The sequence below is a fragment of the Durio zibethinus genome, chromosome 11 (assembly GCF_047325235.1).
Source record: "Durio zibethinus cultivar Kanyao isolate XHJ-2024 chromosome 11, ASM4732523v1, whole genome shotgun sequence".
NCBI classification, from domain to species: Eukaryota; Viridiplantae; Streptophyta; class Magnoliopsida; order Malvales; family Malvaceae; genus Durio; species Durio zibethinus.
The window spans coordinates 8431991-8450970 of record NC_143172.1 but is presented as its reverse complement, the minus strand read 5'-3'; the positions used below and the strand labels follow the sequence as shown (position 1 = coordinate 8450970).

The following is an 18980-nucleotide window of genomic DNA, read 5'->3' as shown; positions in this document are numbered from 1 at the left end:
AGGAGTAGTTTTATTTAAAGTTAAATCAAATTATTTTATTTCTATTTTTGATGAAAACATTGAAAAATGTTTATGTCTTCATGTCAAAATAACCAATTCTGATTTTAAGTCCAACTCGCATGACGTTTCAATCAACTGGTCAGCAGTTTATGAATTTACTAATACTACAAATACTTATATCAAACCGATAGATTCTAATATTATAGAAAATTTTGAACTAAATAATTTTGATTCAGAAATCAAACCAAAATTGGTCAAAATAAAAGACTCATCTATCCCAAAAGGATGGTATCTAGAAGATATTTCTGATACTTCTAAAAAATAGAAAGTACCAAGTTTAGAATTTTTCTCATTAAGAAAAAATTTTTACTTCAAAAATCCACATGCATAAACTAGTTTTAATCCAAACCTGGTTTTACCCCCTACTAATGCTTTTGATCATCAACAAGATGATGATATAGAGAATATAACTAGTAATCAATCTTTTTGTACTCCTTATCAAATTTTTTTTTAAAGATTTCATAGTACAAATCATATAGAAGCCCTATGATGAGCAAACAGCATGCGTCATAACGATAATACAGGTAAAATTTCTATATTTATAGGAGATAATCAATCTCAGCCAAGTACAAGTGATAACCAATCCTATTAATATTCTATCAATTTTGTGTTAAATTCACACACTTTTTCTTCTAGAAACACTAGAACTGAAAAAATTAAAATGTTTCATTTTATAAATAATTTTCATATATCTGCACTTGAAACAATTTTATTTACCAAAAAGGTTCGATATTATACTTATGTACAAGGTTATTTTTATTTTCAAAACTATAAACCATATAGTTTAGATATTTTGATTGACACAAAAGCAACAATCTTTAGTTGTCGACCTAATGCTTTGCCTTAACCAAATGGCAACCCATGAAGCATCCTATTATAATAGTTGGTATTGATGGTAAGGAAACCATTGTTAGCTTAAAAGCTAAAAATATTCGTGTTTCTTTAAATGATAAAAAATTTATAATTTCTAAAATATTATGTTTTCCTAACATGTATGGAGACATCTTGCTAGGAAATAATTTTATTCATAAATAATTATTATTTTTTGTCTTAACAGATCGTCTTACTTTTACTGTTGATAACAAATCAATAAATATTCCTTTACTATCCCAGTATAACCATGTTTGTGATACTAATTTTCATTCATAAATAACTAATATTTTTGAAATTAGAGCTATCAATGAAAGATATTGACTTTATAAAATTTTACAAGAAAATTTTAATGAACAATCATTGAAGCTTTGGAAGCGTAATCCAAGATATTGTGAACTTTGTTGAAACAGCAAAATCCGATTCCGAATTAAAGTTTCCTAAAGCAAAAAAACCAGAAGGGTGCGAGTCAATTCAGTAATTTTTTTGGGTCTTTTGGCCCATTTTTATTGTGAACCGCTTATGTAGCCTAAGTCACTGGCAAGCTGTTCCATCCTTGCCCGACAAAATGAGTTGGGCCCAAAATGCCCAATCTCATTCCCTATTTTTAATTGAATTTTCTTCTGCTTTGTAGCAAAAACCCTAATTTCCATCAGTCTTGCTCCAGGCTTCAGCTGAAAAAAGTGTCTCCTTTTCGTCATCCATCGGATCCTTCTTCTGTAAGTGTTAATCTCAAGCTTCAAAATTTTGTTTTCTTTTATATCAATCAATTTCACCAAACACATTTTATTAAATGAAATTTCTTTTATCTCAGGATCCAAAAAGGAATTATTTTTAATGGCCGGCAAAGCAGCGCAATCTGTGGTGAAGGCAGTTGGGGAATACCAATATCCATGGCGTGAGAAATTGGCTAAGTACAAAGTTGAGTTATCAAAGGGAGTGTGGGGGTATTGGGAACTTGGAGCCTGGAAGCCTCTGGGCATCAGCGCTAGACGTCGAGCCAGGCTCCGAAAGGAAGTGCTTTTAGCAGGCCAAGATTGGCCGTACGATCCAGAGAGGAAAGAGATGAAAAGTAAGATGAAAGGTCACAAGTGCGACAGAATAGCTGCTGAGAAAAGGGAGAATACTGCAACTTTGATGCAGAAAATGCCTGAGATGTTGCTTGCTTATAAGAAACGTAGGTGGGAGAAGAAAATGAAGGAAGAGGAGAAGTTGAAAGAAAAATAAATCTGAATATTTTTAGATTTTTTCCCCTTTTTTTGGATGAAAATAAGAAAAGATGTTGGGTTTCGAGTTTGCAAATGCTAAAATCTTGTACTGATGATGATCAATGTTAGGTTTTATTTATTTATTTATTTTTGGGATTATGTATACGCTGAATTTTGATACAGATCTTTAATGGGAATATTTGAAGACTTTAAAACTGAATTTTGATGCTGTATTTGTTTTCCCAAATGAATGCGGCAACAACCAACAAGTTCAAAGCGATAAATAATCATATAGTATATGCCAATCCATTGTAAATTACAGAATCCTAATGCCAAATAGAAAAAACAGGAATTGTTGAGGAGCGATAATCCAAGTTGATACCTAAGTGAGGCCCAGAACCTCCAATGTCCAACCATTCTGCCAGTAGATTCAAATGGCCTCGGAGTGACAAAAACAATCACTGGAAGGTTCCACCGAGATTTGAACTCGGGTTACTGGATTCAGAGTCCAATGTCCTAACCGCTAGACCATGGATCCCATGTTCACGGAACCTATGTTCAACGAGATGAACATCTATATTTCCCTAACCTATGTCCAAGTAAGTCTATGGGCGCAATGTGGTGTCGCAGCATCTAAACGTGTTTACTTACCAGCGAGCACTTACCACCTTTGAATTGTCAACAATAAGTACTATTTAGTGGTGGGACCCCTTACTGTCCTTTGGTCCAAACATAAATAAATTCGCTGCCCTTTTCCTAATTCCAATTTAACACAGCACAGCAAAGAACCATAAACCCTTATTTTGTTTGACAAGTGAGATTTAACTGATGACTCCGGGTCTCTCTTTGTCTCTTCAGAATTGCAACATTTACTGACTGCTAGACTCCTACATCTATTACTTGTATAGCATTTACTACTTCTGTTTGATGACTCAAGGGATGTCCTTTCTTAGGTTTTGTTGTTCCTACTGCCTTAATTTTAGTTAACTTTTATAGGTTGTGCGGTAGCCAGCTGATTTCCTTCAATATTTTGTGCCGAAAGCGTTAAATTTCAATTAAACTAACTGCCCTTTTAAAAGCTCTTCCTTGTATAATGATCAACATCAATATCGAAGCTGCACCCAAACTGGAGGTGTAGGGAGAGAGCTTAGACTGGTAAGTCTTTGTGCCATAAACGGTCTCTCTCTCTCCATTCCTTGCAAAGAAGTAGCAAAAAAGGTGGAGTTTGGGAAAGATGAGTGCAAGTGGCAGTGAGGGTAGACCTCAAGTGAGTACTCAAAGAAAGAAGCGAAAGCGTCAAGAAATAAGTCAAGGGAGTACAAGTCCAGTGGTGGAAGAAATTGGGAAGCATGATGGGAATGAACAAGTCAAAGTCATTGCTGGAAATGATGGTGATCAGGGAATTAAAAGCTGGTTTGGTGAAGGCAGTGGTGGTGTTGAGAGTGTTTTCGAGTGGTTTGGTGAAGATGGGGGTGTGAATGGAGGTGAAACTTTTAAGCTTTGGGGTGTTGAAGCTGGGTTTGGACTTGGGATTGTTGGGTCTCGTGAAAGTGCTCATGGGGTTCAAGGAGGGTTTGGTGGAGAAACTGGTGGAAATAATGGTGAAGTTGTTGATTGCAAAGGTTGCAAGCCATGGTTTGTTGAAGATGGTGTATTTAGGAGTCTTGGTGGCGGGGAAATTCAGATGGGTGGGTCTGGTGGGGTTGCATTTGGAAATAGTGGAATAGGTCTTGCTGATGGACTAATGCAAGGCCTGTTTGGTGGAAGTGGTCGATCAAATGAGGCTTTGAATGTTGGTGCTGAAGGAATCCAGTGGTTTTCTGGTGAAGCTGAGTGTGGCAATGTGGATGGTAAAGGCATTCAGGGCTTGTTTGACGAAATTGCATGTGCAAACGGATGTGAAACTGAAAGCCTTGCTGCTGGTGAGCGAAACGGAGGTCAAGGTGGTTCCTTTGAAAATGTAGGCGCGCACCAAGGCAGTAAAGATGAGGGGGGGCAGGCTAAGGGTAAGCGTGGTAGGCCAAAGGGTTCTAAGAATAAGAAGAAAATTCTTGGTGATGAACAAAATATTGAAGGTTTAAGTGATAATAAGGTTAAAAAGCAAGATCCTCTTAAGGGCTCAAAGAAAATGCGAAGTTTTTCAGGTGAATGCATCAAAGGAGGAGAAGATGAAATTGAAATTGTTAGAAGGAAAGTGAATCTGGGTCAGCAAAAGGGGAATGGGCAGGAAGATGTTAATGTTGAGGCAAATGACACTGTGCAGTTGAAGCCTAAGCGTGGTCGGCCAAAGGGTTCAAAGAATAAGAAGAAAATTCTTGCTGCCGGACAAGGCATTAAAGGGTTAGGTGGAGTTAGTGATGATGGTACGATTAAAAGTGAGATTTTTTGCACAGTAGAGAAACAAGCTCCGGTAAAGGGCTCAGAGATAAGTCTTCCAGGTGAGAATCGAGACATGTATTGTCATATAGTGGGGGGCATTAATAATGGCGGAAATCAATCTGTGAGGCCTATGGCTTTGGAAAACGAGGGAACTAACTTTTTATGGGAAGGAGATGGGGTAATACCTTCTGAAGTTGGTGGTGGTAGTCAAGAAGGAAATGATCGGGGTAGAAGGATAGAGAAACAAGGCCAACAAAGGGGGCATGGTGGACCAAAGGGTTCTAAGAATCAGATGAAAATAATTGCTGAAGAAAATCACGATCTGTCTGGTAAAATTGTGGGTGAATGTGCAGATAGAATTCAGCAGGAAAGTTATGCTGTCCAACCAAAGAAAAGAGTTGGCCGGCCAAAGGGTTCAAAGAATAAGCAGAAAAGGCTTAGTGATGAAAAACTTGGAATGTCAAGTGAACAGCAGACATTGCAATCAAAAGATAAGCAATGCTTGCCCGAAGGTTCAAAGGATAAGAAGGAAAATAAAGAAGGTAGTGAGACTCACGGAGTGCCTGTTGAAATTCTAGAGGGCTATTATGTTGATAAGGGATCTGTTTTAGTGAGGACTGCCCTTGAAAGGGAGGAAGATAGGGTAGTGCCTGTTGAAGCTATTACTTTGGGTGAGATAAATACTGTTGTAGACAAAGAAGGTAGGAGAATTCACTCGGATGCTAATGAAGGTAACTCTGAGAACATGGGTCCTATGGTTAAACATTGGTGTAAAGAGGATTTGAAGAATAAGGAGCCAACTGTTTCTGCAAAAGAAGAAGCCCATCATGGTGGGGATGTTATTGGCAAGAATGATGGTCGAAAGCAAAAGTGGAAACGAGGCCGACCAAAAGGTGCAAAGAATAAGAGAAAACTTTTTTTTAGCAAGGAGTCTGTGAGAAAGAAGTATAGAATTGACAAGTCTCAGGCACAAGTAGAACAAGGAAATAACTTGAAAATGGGCAAGGGTGTTTCAGGTAAGCATCTTCAATGCAGTTTAAACATGAAGAGGAAAGGGTTCACAGCTGGTGTCCGAGGCAGTTTAAACATGAAAAGAAATGTATTAACAGCTGGTTTTGGCAATGCTCAAAGGAAGAGTAGAGGGAGGAAAAAGAAGTGTAGTAGTCAATCAGAAAGTTCAGTTTCATTAGTGAGTCTTTCCATAACCATGTTTTTCATAATCCTGATGAGGTTTTTGAAAGAGATTATTAATTTAGGGCATGTCAACATGTATGTGAAATAACTAAACCATAAAGCTTTACACCCAATCTGTTAGTGAGGACGACTACAGGGAATGTTAGCAAATTTGCTGCTTTTGAATACTGAACATGTTGATAAATTAAACTTCTGATATTGTTGTTTCCTGATACCCCATTAGGACATACTCTTTTGCCAAAAGGAAATCCCTAAACTAAAAAGAATAGAATTGAAGATTTAGCTTGACTTGCGAGTGCTGTAGAAGGTTTCCAAAATATTTGAACTGGTTGCAGTTATATTTTCTGTATTTTGCTACATGGCTCATGTATAGTGGAGATTTGCATAAAGAAATAAACAGATATTTCTTTGAAAGAATCAATTTTTTTCTTTGAAGTAAATTTTACACTCTCTCTCTATCCTCCCGCACCCCCCCCCCCCCCCCGGTCTTTTTTTTTTTTGGTATTGGTTAGGGAGATTTTTGGTGTGGGAATATAGAAGATCCCTGCTGTCAAGGCCAGTCACATTTCTTTTGAGTGGTAGGAGATGGGAATGGACATCATACGGGCTGTTAGGTTACTTTATTGTTCCTCCCCCAAATGCTTAAAAAGATATCAGAGGCCCATAAGTTACCAGGCATCTCTTGCAATATTTGTGCTTGTTTACTGTGTCCAAATTGTTTGAGTTTGCTATTTTCTCCCCTATAACTGTGTAATCATTGGTTAAGAGCCATCAGGAGGGGAGCCATTTTATTTATAAAATGAGAGGATAAGTTACATTCACTTTTAAATTTTCTTTTCCATTGTCTCAGCTAAATTCATTGTAAAATCACATTGACTGAATGTCTCAATTCCAATTTCTGGTGGCAACTGGCAAGTTATTATAGCTTGATTTCTTTGTCAGGATGATACCAGCCAGAAGAATGCGCACAGGGGTTTGATGTGCCATCAGTGCTGGAGGAGTAAGAAGAGTGTTGTCAATTGCTCCAGTTGCAAAATGAAACGCTATTGCTATGAGTGCCTTGCAAAATGGTAAATAGATCTTGCAAATCTCTTCTTCTTGTTATCTGGAGAACAGTTAAATTCTTCAGCTTTGGAAGTTAAGTTGGCTTATTGAATTAGCATCTGTATTATAATTGATATTTCATTAGACCATTGTTTTGAACACTGATATCCATTCTGTAAATATGAAGGGGATCTAATGCCATTTCAAATGAGTTATATCAGGTATCCAGAGAAAACAAGAGAGGATATAGAAGTTGCTTGTCCATTTTGTCAAGGCAATTGTAATTGCAGATTATGCCTCAGGGAGAATTTAATTGTCATGGTATGTGCCTTCTGTTAGTTTTCTTCTCTCTTTCTGTTTCATTTGCTTAACTTCTGTGGCTATACATGGTGATACAAACAACAACAAAGCCTTTTCCTACTACTTGGTTTAGTTGGCCAGCATGAGGCTTTATTTTGGGCCATTACCTGAGAAGACCAATAGGAGCAAGGACCTTTTGAGCAGTGCCTAGTTCTTTGTCTCCGATGTTCAAGCTATCTTAAATTTGTCTCCTGGCATATATTCTGATGCCAAATGTCACATGCTAATTTGACAGGATGAACATGATGAAGCAGATACAAATATCACACTGCAAAAGTTGCTTTATTTGCTACATAAAATTCTGCCTCTCCTTCGGCATATACAACAGGAGCAACACACTGAATTAGAGGTGGAAACCAGTATACGTGGTACCATAATGTGATATGACTACTTTCTGTAAGTTTTGGTTTTTATACGAGATGATGTTCAGAATGCTAAGTGATGTGTGCCTCCTTATTGTTCATAGGTGAGCAATTGACAGAACAGGATATAATGGTATCTGTGTTAGATGATGACGATCGAGTGTATTGGTATCATCTCATACTCTTTGATTCCCAAGGAGAAACTTTTTTTTTTTTTTTTTTGTTCTCTTTATATTGATTGTCTCAAGTATTTGTTTTATTTTATTAAACATGGTCGGCAGGTATTGGATTATCATGTTGGTTACTTGGAAACAACTTATATTCTTTACATCTTATCTCTCTCTTGCTTTTTTAATAAACATGAGACTGAATTACTTGTAAACCTAAAATCAGGACGGAAGGAATGGCTGGTGTCTGGTTCTATATAAATAGAAGATGTCATTTAGATCCATGGTTATCTGTTTGCAGTTTAGTTTTATTTTTTTTCTAAATTTTTAAGATAAAAAATGGTAGGGAAAATAGTGGATGTGGCTCTGAAAGATGGGGTTGTTTGTAAGAGGATAGGAGATGTAATATTTTCTGATAATACTAATTTTAGGGAAGAGGTAATTAGTGTAGTTATCTTATATTTCAACTAGTAGGATGTGATGGGAAAAAGGGTTAGCCTAGGACAGTGCAGATAAGATGAGATCAATTCATATAACTTACCATTATTTTGTCCTTCACTTGTCTGCTTGGCCCCGTCTAAGTTGTCTTGTGGAAATCAAAACCATTTCATGCCATTAAGAAATGTGGGCATTTATTAATGATCCTTTCTCTGGAGTAGAGAAATTGTTTATTAATAATGGCATGCATCATTGTTGACAGTTCTAGCTGTCTTCTATTGCCTTTTGTATTTTCATCTTTATTATGAATTTTGCATCTAAAGATATTTTTGTTATAAATAACTATTTAATGATACTATTTTCTTGGCTGGAGAAAACTGGATGTGTGGTTATATTCAATAGTTGCAAGTTTTTAGCTTTGCTGTTAATGGTACTAGCAGCCATGACTATTATTTTTTCGAGTGTCAAAAGGCAACACATATTTACATGATATTATGACTATGAATGTCTTCTTATTTGACAGTGACAATTGCAATACATCCATTGGCAATTTCCACAGAAGCTGCCCGAATCCTGATTGTTCTTATGATCTATGTATCACATGTTGTCATGAAATTAGAAAAGGATCTCAGCCTGGAGGTAATGAAACAAAATCTTCTCACCAGCTGTCTGTTGAAAGAGTAAATGGTCAAGCTACAGATTCAGATGACCAGATTCCTGCAGTGACAGTAAGATGTGGTTGGAAGAGCTTTGTGTCAAACGAGTGCATCTCGGATATGTCATTTAATGCTCTTGATTGGAGATCTGAGGCAGATGGTAGGATTCCTTGTCCTCCAAAATATAGGGGTGGTTGTGGTAGTGAGACACTTTCACTGAGACGCTTCTTTGAAGCTAATACAGTTGACCAACTGATTCAGAGTGCCGAGGAACTTACCATTAATTTTCAGTTACCCGATATCGAGTTTTCTGAAGGATGTTCTTTGTGTCAAACCAACAGATCTGCAGGAAATGAAGCAAAAAATTTTGAAGTTAGACAGGCAGCTCATAGAGAGAACAGTCATGATAATTTTATCTACTGCCCAAATGTTATGCAGTTTGAAGACAAAAAAGTTCAGCATTTTCAAATCCATTGGATGCGAGGTGAACCTGTTATTGTTAGAAATGTACTTGAAAAAAGTTCTGGTCTTAGTTGGGAACCAATGGTTATGTGGAGGGCTTTTATAGGTGCAAAAAAGATATTAAAAGAGGAGGCAAAGAGGGTTAAAGCAATTGATTGCTTGGACTGGTGTGAGGTATCTTTTCTTCTTTAGCATGTTTAAAGGCTTCTTTTGTGATTCAATGGTTTCATTTTACTGATCCATTTCTAATTCTAATTCTCTTTTTCCTTCTTTGCTATGTGCTTCATGAACATCTTGACTTTTTATAACTACATTCAGAACTTTTATGTCTTCTATGTGATAAAACTAAGGTATTTGATCTATGGTTTTCAACCTGGTTATCAATGGTCTAAGTTGGTTTTTATTGAATAGCATGTTGCAATTGAATAATGAAAGCATTTATTGTTTATGCTATCAATTGGTGAGATCATGTTTCATCTTGTCTAGTGCTTACTGTGGAAAAACTAAGAAATAAAACTGTGTGGAAAACTAAGAAATAAATTGAATGTATATTGAAAAACTGCTCATTTAGAATTATACAAGAACCTTAGGTTTATATACAACTAACTAGGGGTTAAACTAGGAAACTAAATCTTCCTAAAAACTGATCCTATAATTGAGGGATTGTCTATCCTAATTTTTTATCCTTAATTTTAGGGATACAAATACTTAATTCTAGAGATACAAATATAAATATACAGATTACAAGATTACAACCAGCTGTAAATAAGTGTTTTCCCACACTCCCCCTCAAGCTAGTGAATAGGTGTTTTCCATTCCCAGCTTGGAAATAATTTCTTGGAATGTTGCACTGCTGAAACCTTTAGTCAATACATCTACAAGTTGACCATTGGTTGATATATAAGGTGTACAAATCAACCCACTGTCTAGTTTCTCCTTTATGAAATGCCGGTCTACTTCAATGTGTTTTGTTCTGTCATGTTGCACAGGATTGTGTGCAATGCTTATTGCAGACTTGTTATTACAGTAGAGTCTCATTGGTCCATCCCACTTGATTTTCAAGTTTTCTAGGATAATCTTTAACCATATTAGTTCACAAATTCCTCGAGCCATTGCTCTGAACTCTGCTTCAGCACTTGATCTTGTCACCACATTCTATTTTTTACTCCTCCAAGTCACAAGATTATCACTTAAGAAAGTGCAGTAGCTTGAGGTGGATCTTCTACCAGTTATTGAACCTGTATAATCAGCATCTGTATATGCTTTTAGAACTAGCTTCGAATTTCTTTTGAATAAGATACCTCTTCTAGGATTGGCCTTCAAATAGTACAATATACGGTAAACAGCCTGTAGGTGCACTTCTTTAGGACTATGCATTAATTAACTTACCACACTCACAGCATATGCTATATCAGGTCTAGTATGTGAGGGATAAATGAGTCTTCTAACTAATCTTTGGCACATCTCTCTATCTACAGCAGCATCTTCATTAGCTTCTCCAATTTTATGATTAGGCTCTATAGGGATATTTGCAGGTTTACATGCAAGCTTCCCAGTTTCCTTTAGAAGATCCATCACATATTTCTGTTGTGAGATGAAGATACCATGCCGTGAATGAGCTACTTCAATTCTTGGAAAGTACTTCAATCTCCTTAGCTCTTTTATCTCAATTCTCTAGCCAAACACTATTTTAAAGATTCTCTCTTTTTCATTATCTCCGGTTACAATTATATCATCAATATACACTAATATAACTGTGACTCTCCCTGAATCAAAGTGCTTGATAAACAATGTGTGATCTCCTTGACTCTGTTTATATCCCATTGCTAGCATCACTTTAGCAAATCTCCCGAACCAAGCCCTAGGAGACTGTTTAAGGCAATATAAAGCCTTTTTCAGCTTGCATACTTTGTTTGCTTCTAGATGACCCCCAAATCCCGGTGGAATCTTCATAGATATTTCTTCTTCCAAATCACCATGTAGAAAAACATTTTTTGCATCAAATTGTTTAAGCTGCTAATTGTAATTTGCAGCCAATGATAACAAAATCCTAACTGTATTCATCTTGGCAATTGGAGCAAAGGTTTCCTGATAATCCACTCCATAGGTTTGAGTGTAGCCCTTAGCCACTAACCTGGCTTTATACTTTTCAACAGTACCATCTGCCTTGTATTTTACAGTGAAAATGCATTTACACCCTACTGGATTTTTTCCTTTAGGTAACTCTACCAATTCCCATGTCTTATTTTTCTCTAAAGCCTCCATTTCTATTTTCATGGCTTGCCTTCATTTTTCACTGGATAATGCCTCGGATAATGTAGTTGGAACAGAAATAGTGTTTAGGCTCACAAGAAAATTTTTGTGGGATGGTGAGAATTTTTCAAATGACACAAAATTAGAGATTGGGAATAGTGGATACTTAGTACATTCTTTGGTTCCTGTCCTAATGGCAATAAGTAGATCATAATCACTAGTTATAGTTTTAGGAGATTCATGCTCATTTTGAGAAACAAAATAAAAAACTATAGTTACCTTATTTCCAAAGTTAGGATCAGGGTTTTTGACTGGCACTGGTTCAGGATCTGAAACTTTCCTTCTTGAGTACACCTGTAATTCCTTCATAGAATTAAGAATAATATTATCCTTTGTCACATCTTCTGTATTTGGAATGGGTTCAGACTCAAATTCAGTGTTTGACTTGAGCTTAGCAGAAACAGATTTCGACTCAGAAGAATTAATGGGTGAAAATGTTGAAGAAGAGGACAACTCAAGCAAAAAGAAGTCTTTATCCTTATCTTCCATGAATGAAGTCTCCCCCTGAAGATAAGGTTGAGTAAAAAATGGTTTACTTTCTTCAAAAGTGACATCTGTAGACACATAGAATTTTTTGGTAGGAGGATGATAGCACTTATATCCTTTTTGAGTTGAGGAATACCCCATAAAGATACACTTAATCGCTCTTGGATCCAATTTTCCCCTGTTATGACTGTGAATATGAACAAATGATGTACAACCAAATATCCTAGGTGTGAGATTGTTTGTGGTATTAAGGTTGGGATAGAATTGTGAAAGTAGTTCCATAAGAGTTTTAAATCCCAAAACCCTTGAAGGTAACCTATTTATAATGCGTGTGGTAGTGAGAACAACTTTCCCTAGTAAGATTTGGGTATATTTGCTTGGAAAAGGAAGGCTCGGGTTGTGGCTAGTAAATGGCTGTTTTTTCGCTCTGCCACTCCATTCTGCTGTGGAGTATTAACATAAGATGACTCATGGATAATCCCCTCCTTTTGGAAATAGGTGGATAGACTCTGGTTGAAATAGTCTCTTGTATTATCAGACCTAAATCTCTTGATTCTCACTCCAAATTGATTTTGGATCATGTTTTGGAAGTTTAAAAGCACACTATTCACATTTGATTTGGATTTAAGTAAAAGAACCCAAGAGACCTTGGTACAATCATCTATGAATGAAACAAATCATCTTGCACCAGAAATATTAGGAATTGTAGAGAGACCCCAAATGTCACTATGAATAAAGGGAGTAGAACTTTTTTTGTTACTAATTGGAAAAGACACACGTCTATGCTTTGCAAGTTCACAAACATCACAATGAAAATCTTCGACATTTAATCCTTTGAACAAAGAAGGAAACATGTTTCTCAAAGTTCCAAAAGAAAGATGTCCAAGATGAAAATGATAAAGCCAGATTTTGTCTTTATTGGAAGATTTTTCAGAAAGAAATGACAAAGATAAACTATTCTTGATATTACTTGTGTTATTTGATGTCTCAAGATAGTAGAGTCCATCCTTCTCCTTAACAAGTCCAATCCTCTTCCCTGAACTCTGGTCTTGAAATTCACAATAAGAGGGATAAAAGTCACTTTGCAATTCATATCTCTGGTAAGTTTTTGTATAGATATCAGATTAGTAGACAATCTAGGAACATGAAGAACATTTTTAGAACAAACGAGGGATTCACTTGAACATCTCCTGCCACTGTAGTAAGTGAACCATCTGCAACAACAATTTTCTTATTACTAGGACACAGGGTATTTATACTAAACTTTTGTGAGGAATGTGTCATATGGTCTGTGGCTCCTGAGTCAATGACCTAAGAACTCGTAATAAGCTTAACCGAGACATTTAATCCATGAGAACCAGAAGCTTTACCTGAACTAGAGACCTTACTCAAGGAACATACCACAGTAGGCTTTTCAAGGGTTTTCAATAGGTTTTTTAGCTTTTCAATCTCTTCCTTGTCGAACTCTCCTTGTTTCCGAGACATCTGTAGTACTCTGGTAATTTTCTCAGTTGATACTTCCTCAAATTGGGTGGTAGTGATATCTTTTTTTGAACTGAAATAAGTCTTAAGATATAACTAGAAATGACTCATAGCAATGAAGGCTAAAGAAAGGAAAAATAGAATGGCTATGAAGGCCTTAATAGGGTTTGACAATGAAGGCCTAAACAGGGTTCGGCAATGAAGGCCTAAAATAGAAGTCAGCAATGAAGGCTGAAAATTTTGCTTCCCGATAAGAGCCTAAAACTCTGATACCATGTGAAAAAACTAAGAAATAAAACTGTGTGGAAAACTAAGAAATAAACTGAATGTAGCTCATTTAGAATTATATAAGAATCTTAAAGTTTATATATAATTAACTAGGGGTTAAACTAGGAAACTAAATTTTCCTTAAAAACTGATCCTATAATTGAGGGATTGTCTATCCTAATTTTTTGTTCTTAATTTTAGGGATACAAATACTTAATTCTAGAGATACAAATATAAATATATAGATTACAAGATTACAACCAGCTGTAAATAAGTGTTTTCCTACACTTACAGAACTGAATGAAAACTTTATAACATCTGCAATGAATTCAAAAGAAGCTAAGAAGTTATTTCCATTTTCATTGTTTTTAGTAGTTTCAATAGTGACATACATACTCACCCCAGCGGGCCATTGTTGCCTTTGTCTCATTGCTATTATCTTCTTTATTTCCTTCTTGGCGTGTTAGATCCATGAGTCAAAAACTAAAAGAAGTTTCAAGGGATAATGGTTGGTGTGCAGAGGTAAGGTTCACATCATAATTGTATAGCATGTCTAACAGTCATTATTATTTGGCTTTTTTTGTGTAAACTCCAGTTTCCATTGTCCTCTACTTCTAATTATCCAATTTCTAAGGCATTTCTTGGATCTTGTCTATGAGTATAGATTAGTACCTCATTATTTGTATATGCATAACGTACATGTTTTCAGTCAAAAGTATCATTTCCTTGGCAAGACTTTTGGGTGAGTAGAGCAGGAAATGAAAAATTTTTAGTAGTAATGTTTATTAAATGCATTGGCCGTTTTCAGGTTTTCTGATTTTTTTTTTTTTTTTTTTAAGATTTGAATGCCTCTTGAGTACTTTCTGTTCTTCTGTGTCTGTCTTGCATATTTGCATATGCCTGTACATATTTAGATGTCACCTGCTACTTTATGTGGCAGAATGGCACATGGATTTATGCTAAAAGTAATTTTGCACAAACTGAAATGTGAACTGCTTTTTTGTCTGTTCTTGATGCTGTAGGTTGAAATAAATATTCTTCGGTTCTTCAAAGGCTACTTGGAGGGTCGTAGGTATAGGAACGGATGGCCAGAAATGTTGAAGTTGAAGGATTGGCCTGCATCAAATTCATTTGAAGAGTGTTTGCCTAGGCATGGTGCTGAATTTATTGCTATGCTTCCTTTTAAAGATTATACTCATCCAAGTTCCGGTATCCTGAATCTTGCTACCAAACTTCCTGCTGTCTTGAAGCCGGATTTGGGACCCAAAACGTACATTGCCTATGGATCTTTGAAAGAACTTGGCAGAGGTGATTCAGTGACAAAACTACATTGTGACATTTCTGATGCGGTATGCAATAATCTTTAGAATAACTGTTGGTAAAGTTTATGTGTAAGGCATTGTTGCTTTCTACAAAGGTATTGATTTTTTTCATCACTTTTCTTCTGTTCATTTACCTTTGACAGGATCAACTAGTTTGTTCAAGACTTACATATAAGAAATGCCATTTCTTAAATTGTCTGTTTTCATGTCTCGAAGCATGCACATTCGTAATTCTACCAATCCTATATCTTTTGATATTCTATGACTAGGAGAATGCTTAAACTAATCCTTGATTTATTGCTTGACTTGCCAATAATACAACTGCCTCAGGACAATTGTTATTTCACTTTAAAAGCATGATCTGCTTTTCTGTTTCCTCACCTGTCTACGATTTGGATAATTTCTCACTATGTAATTTGGCTTTTTACTTTGATGTTATTGTTTCTCTTCTCTTTCTTTCTCTGCCACTTCGGATCAAGAATCTCTGAACTTTTCTCTTTCTCCTATGTAGGTTAATGTGCTGACTCACACGACTGATGTTAAAATTCCGCCATGGCAGAATAAAATCATTGATAAGTTGCAGAAGAAATATGAAGCTGAAAACTTGCATCCATATTGCTGTGGTCAGACACGGAAGGTGCCACGGATATTCAGAAGAAAGAGGCAAAAGAGACATCATAAAGATGAAAGCAAGAATCCTGAATATTCTGCAAAACTAGACAATAGTGTAGGCAAGATTCAGGATGTGGCTGAGCATATTTTCTCCTTGCCAGGTGTTGATTCATGCTCGAACTCCACTGCCACTGGAGAACTTCAATTTTCACATCAACTTGATGCTAAACATGAGATGGAGGAAATGATGTTTAATCAAGAACATAATCAAAACAATGTGGGTGAAACACAAAATATCAGCAAGGGGGGTTCTCTTAATGGAATTGAGGATTTAGGGTCTGTAAGACCTGATACAAATACGACTAGAGAGTCTGTTACAGAAAACCAGTCTTCAGAGAATGCATATGGTGCTGCTGTTTGGGATATTTTCCGGAGGGAGGATGTACCTAAGTTAACTGAGTACTTATGGAAGCATCAGAAAGAGTTCTATCACATTAGTAATCTTCCTGTAAATTCTGTGCGTATCACTGCCTTCTCATGCCATTGCCCGTTGGGATTATATTTTTAGGAAAATTATTTCAAATTGATGTGCAACATGTGCTTTAGGTTATTCATCCTATTCATGATCAGACCCTTTATCTCAGTGAGAGACATAAAAGGCAGCTGAAGGAGGAGTTCAGTAAGAAATTTCTTATGTTAAAGTCTTTTTCACTATACACTAAATCAACTCTATCCTTTTTAATGGAAAATTGTTCTATAGATGTTGAACCTTGGACATTTGAGCAACATGTTGGTGAAGCTGTTTTCATTCCTGCAGGATGCCCACATCAAGTAAGAAATAGACAGGTGAGGTTCCTCTGGCAGTCATTAGGCCTCTTTTTGATAAGCTTGTTATATGGCAATGCTAGAAACCCTATCTAAACTTGCTTTCTTGCATGATGTGGTTGTGTTTTGTCCTCCACCGAGATGCATGTTTCTCTGAGGTAGTTTGAGTGCCTGAACTCAAATTCTGATCTGTATTTACATATTACTTTATTTCAAAGGCAAGGGATATTGCAGATCTGTTTTGATTATAACCACTATCGGTAATTCAGCATTTATTCATTAACCTTTTGATATTGCTTTCTTATTCAAGTTAACACTTTCTTACCTTATTTTCCAGTCATGCATTAAAGTAGCCCTTGATTTTGTGTCCCCTGAAAATGTGCAAGAGTGCATAAGGTTGACAGAGGAGTTTCGCTTGCTTCCGAAAAGCCATAGAGCTAAGGAAGACAAATTGGAGGTACATGTTTTTTTTTGCCAAAATTGGAGGTACATGTTACTTTACTCATTTTTAGGCAGCACATAGTTTATCTGGTCCCTACATATTAAATTAATTTTGCTCTTTGCACATATAAAACACAAGTGATGACTCATGTGTACAGATAGCTGTACTATCAAAGTGCTCATTATTATTTAGAAAGACTGGCTTTGATGTTCATGAGACAAAATTACAGATGTTTGTCAACTGCATATTATTTATGGCATGCTTTTTGTGGTCAATTCTACTCAAATTTGACTGCTTTAGTTTACAAAATATAAAGATGTTTCTTATTCAAGCAAGGTATTCTTTGTATAGGTGAAGAAGATGGCAATATATGCTGCAAATCTTGCAGTAAGTGAGGCCAAAGATCTGAGTACAAAACTCAAGTAAGGTCATGTTTGCTCTTTACCTCTTATCTCCTACTCATGATTGTAATCTAGTGTCAGTCTCGTCAAAAAGTGTCTGGGATAATTGTTAGATGTCTTTTTAAGTAGCTGCAACATGTGAAGTTGCTATCTCAAATGAATATGTTTTGACTGGAGTACGTCCACCGTTTCTTTAGTTAGGAGGGCAGCTTCACCATTAGAGAAAATATGCAGATTCCTTAGAGCTTCCTTAATTGCTATGGGGAATTTCATTATCTGATAAAATTGCAGATTCCTTGAAGCGTGCTGTTAATAGAATTTGATGGGAACCAATCACAACATAATAGCAAAGAACTATTTTATGAACAAAGGCAAATGAACGTAAATTTGACTCGTTATTAATATAAAATAGATGAATAAAACGACCATATTGAAGGCAGAAAGCCAACATGGCAATTAATCTACTAATTTACTATTAACTGATGTTTGAGTTATATCCTAACATAATTTTGACTTGCCCTGCATGTTAGGGTCTACTTTGAATCTACTGCAGACAAATTTTCTGTGTAGAGACTTATTGAAATGTTGATCAGAGATTGTATGGTGAAATGATGTAATTGTTGTTCTTTATCAGAACTTTATTCTTTGTTAACCAAAAGTATGCTTGCCTTTCAAATTGTGAACCCAATGGCAAGTGGTTAGAACTAAAACCTACGACAATATTTCTGATGGTTGAGTTTTTACAACCAGCATCTAGATACTATTTGCTTGCTAACAGAAATGCCACATGCATTCATGATGCAGTGATGGAAAAAACATTCTGGTCAGTTTTGCATGGATTGGATCAAAAATGTAAAATTTAAACTAGACTTTACATACCATTGAAAACTAGGATTTACTATTTTCATTTCAGTTTTTCATTTCATTGACGAGGGGATTTCTTTTAAGACTTTCTCATGTTGTTGTGGGGGAGGTGTTAAGCACCTGATAAGCCAATGCAGTGGGGGATCTACCTTGTTGACTGGCATGATGAATATGCTACTCTTGTTGCTGATACTATGATGGCAATTCTAAGCCTCCCACGGAAGTTTATAGAGGTAAGCAGTGAAAAACTTGAGGGAGGGTAGACATCAACTTGTCCCATAGAGCTACTCACTTATTTGAGCGTCTTTTGACAAATTGGCAAAGCTGGATGCATTGAACTTTAGAGACAATAGATGTGGATTTCAGTACTGGGCTACTTATAACAGCCAACAGCAAGGTCTCTTTTTATGTTGATGTTGATGTTGAGACTAAGTTTGCATACATTTGTTTTAGATGCAAGAAAAAGGGGAAAAAAGACAGAAACCAATAAAATGGTTGCTTTACTTTCTAGGAATTATATGACAGATGACTAGTTAAGTTACCTGCAAAGCCAATGCTTCACTTGGTATGTAGAAATTAGTATGTTGTTTAATATCAAATTGTTTTTCTATTAGGCCTTAGATTTGTTGGCTTGAGATTGTCATCATCAGTCACTTTGCAGTGCATGTAATGGAGATAAGCAAGCCTAATTGTGGCTGTGCCCTCCACAAACACCAACCCATAAAAGAAAGTAGTTGCAGATATGTTAAGAGCAGGTTTTACTAAC

The 18980-nt window shown here is 36.1% G+C and overlaps 2 protein-coding genes and 1 non-coding gene across 6 annotated transcripts; 2 read left to right on the top strand and 1 right to left on the bottom strand.

The window, feature by feature from the left end:
- Positions 1 to 1511: 1511 nt before the first annotated feature.
- Positions 1512 to 2285, top strand: LOC111291324 (uncharacterized). The gene is made up of 2 exons (XM_022882995.2): positions 1512 to 1649; positions 1745 to 2285. The coding sequence occupies exon 2, from the start codon at positions 1768 to 1770 to the stop codon at positions 2155 to 2157; it is 390 nt and encodes a 129-aa protein (XP_022738730.1). The 5' UTR covers positions 1512 to 1649; positions 1745 to 1767; the 3' UTR covers positions 2158 to 2285.
- A 319-nt stretch (positions 2286 to 2604) lies between these two features.
- On the bottom strand, positions 2605 to 2676 carry TRNAQ-CUG (transfer RNA glutamine (anticodon CUG)). The gene has a single exon. It is a non-coding gene; the product is annotated as a tRNA-Gln (tRNA).
- A 75-nt stretch (positions 2677 to 2751) lies between these two features.
- On the top strand, positions 2752 to 18834 carry LOC111291322 (uncharacterized). 4 transcript variants are annotated; one of them, XR_016346304.1, is made up of 14 exons: positions 2752 to 5706; positions 6654 to 6781; positions 6977 to 7076; positions 7351 to 7483; positions 7582 to 7645; positions 8606 to 9374; positions 14771 to 15097; positions 15582 to 16199; positions 16289 to 16361; positions 16443 to 16528; positions 16845 to 16964; positions 17301 to 17371; positions 18299 to 18447; positions 18539 to 18724. XR_016346304.1 is itself a non-coding variant. In XM_089767951.1 (13 exons), the coding sequence occupies exons 1-13, from the start codon at positions 3373 to 3375 to the stop codon at positions 18328 to 18330; spliced, it is 4830 nt and encodes a 1609-aa protein (XP_089624077.1). In that variant the 5' UTR covers positions 2752 to 3372; the 3' UTR covers positions 18331 to 18834. The 4 variants fall into 4 exon arrangements, 3 of the variants coding, with proteins under 3 accessions (XP_089624077.1, XP_089624076.1, XP_022738727.1); XM_089767951.1 differs by having other exon boundaries at positions 18324 to 18834; XM_089767950.1 differs by having other exon boundaries at positions 18299 to 18834.
- The last annotated feature ends 146 nt before the right edge of the window (positions 18835 to 18980 follow it).

Coding starts and splice junctions, on each gene's coding strand:
- LOC111291324 (XM_022882995.2), top strand. CDS start 1,768: ATGGCCGGCAAAGCAGCGCAATCTGTGGTGAAGGCAGTTGGGGAATAC.
- LOC111291322 (XM_089767950.1), top strand. CDS start 3,373: ATGAGTGCAAGTGGCAGTGAGGGTAGACCTCAAGTGAGTACTCAAAGA. Junction 7,484..7,581: donor GGTGGAAACCAGTATACGTG/GTACCATAATGT, acceptor TATTGTTCATAG/GTGAGCAATTGACAGAACAG. Junction 17,372..18,298: donor GATCTGAGTACAAAACTCAA/GTAAGGTCATGT, acceptor ATTTCTTTTAAG/ACTTTCTCATGTTGTTGTGG.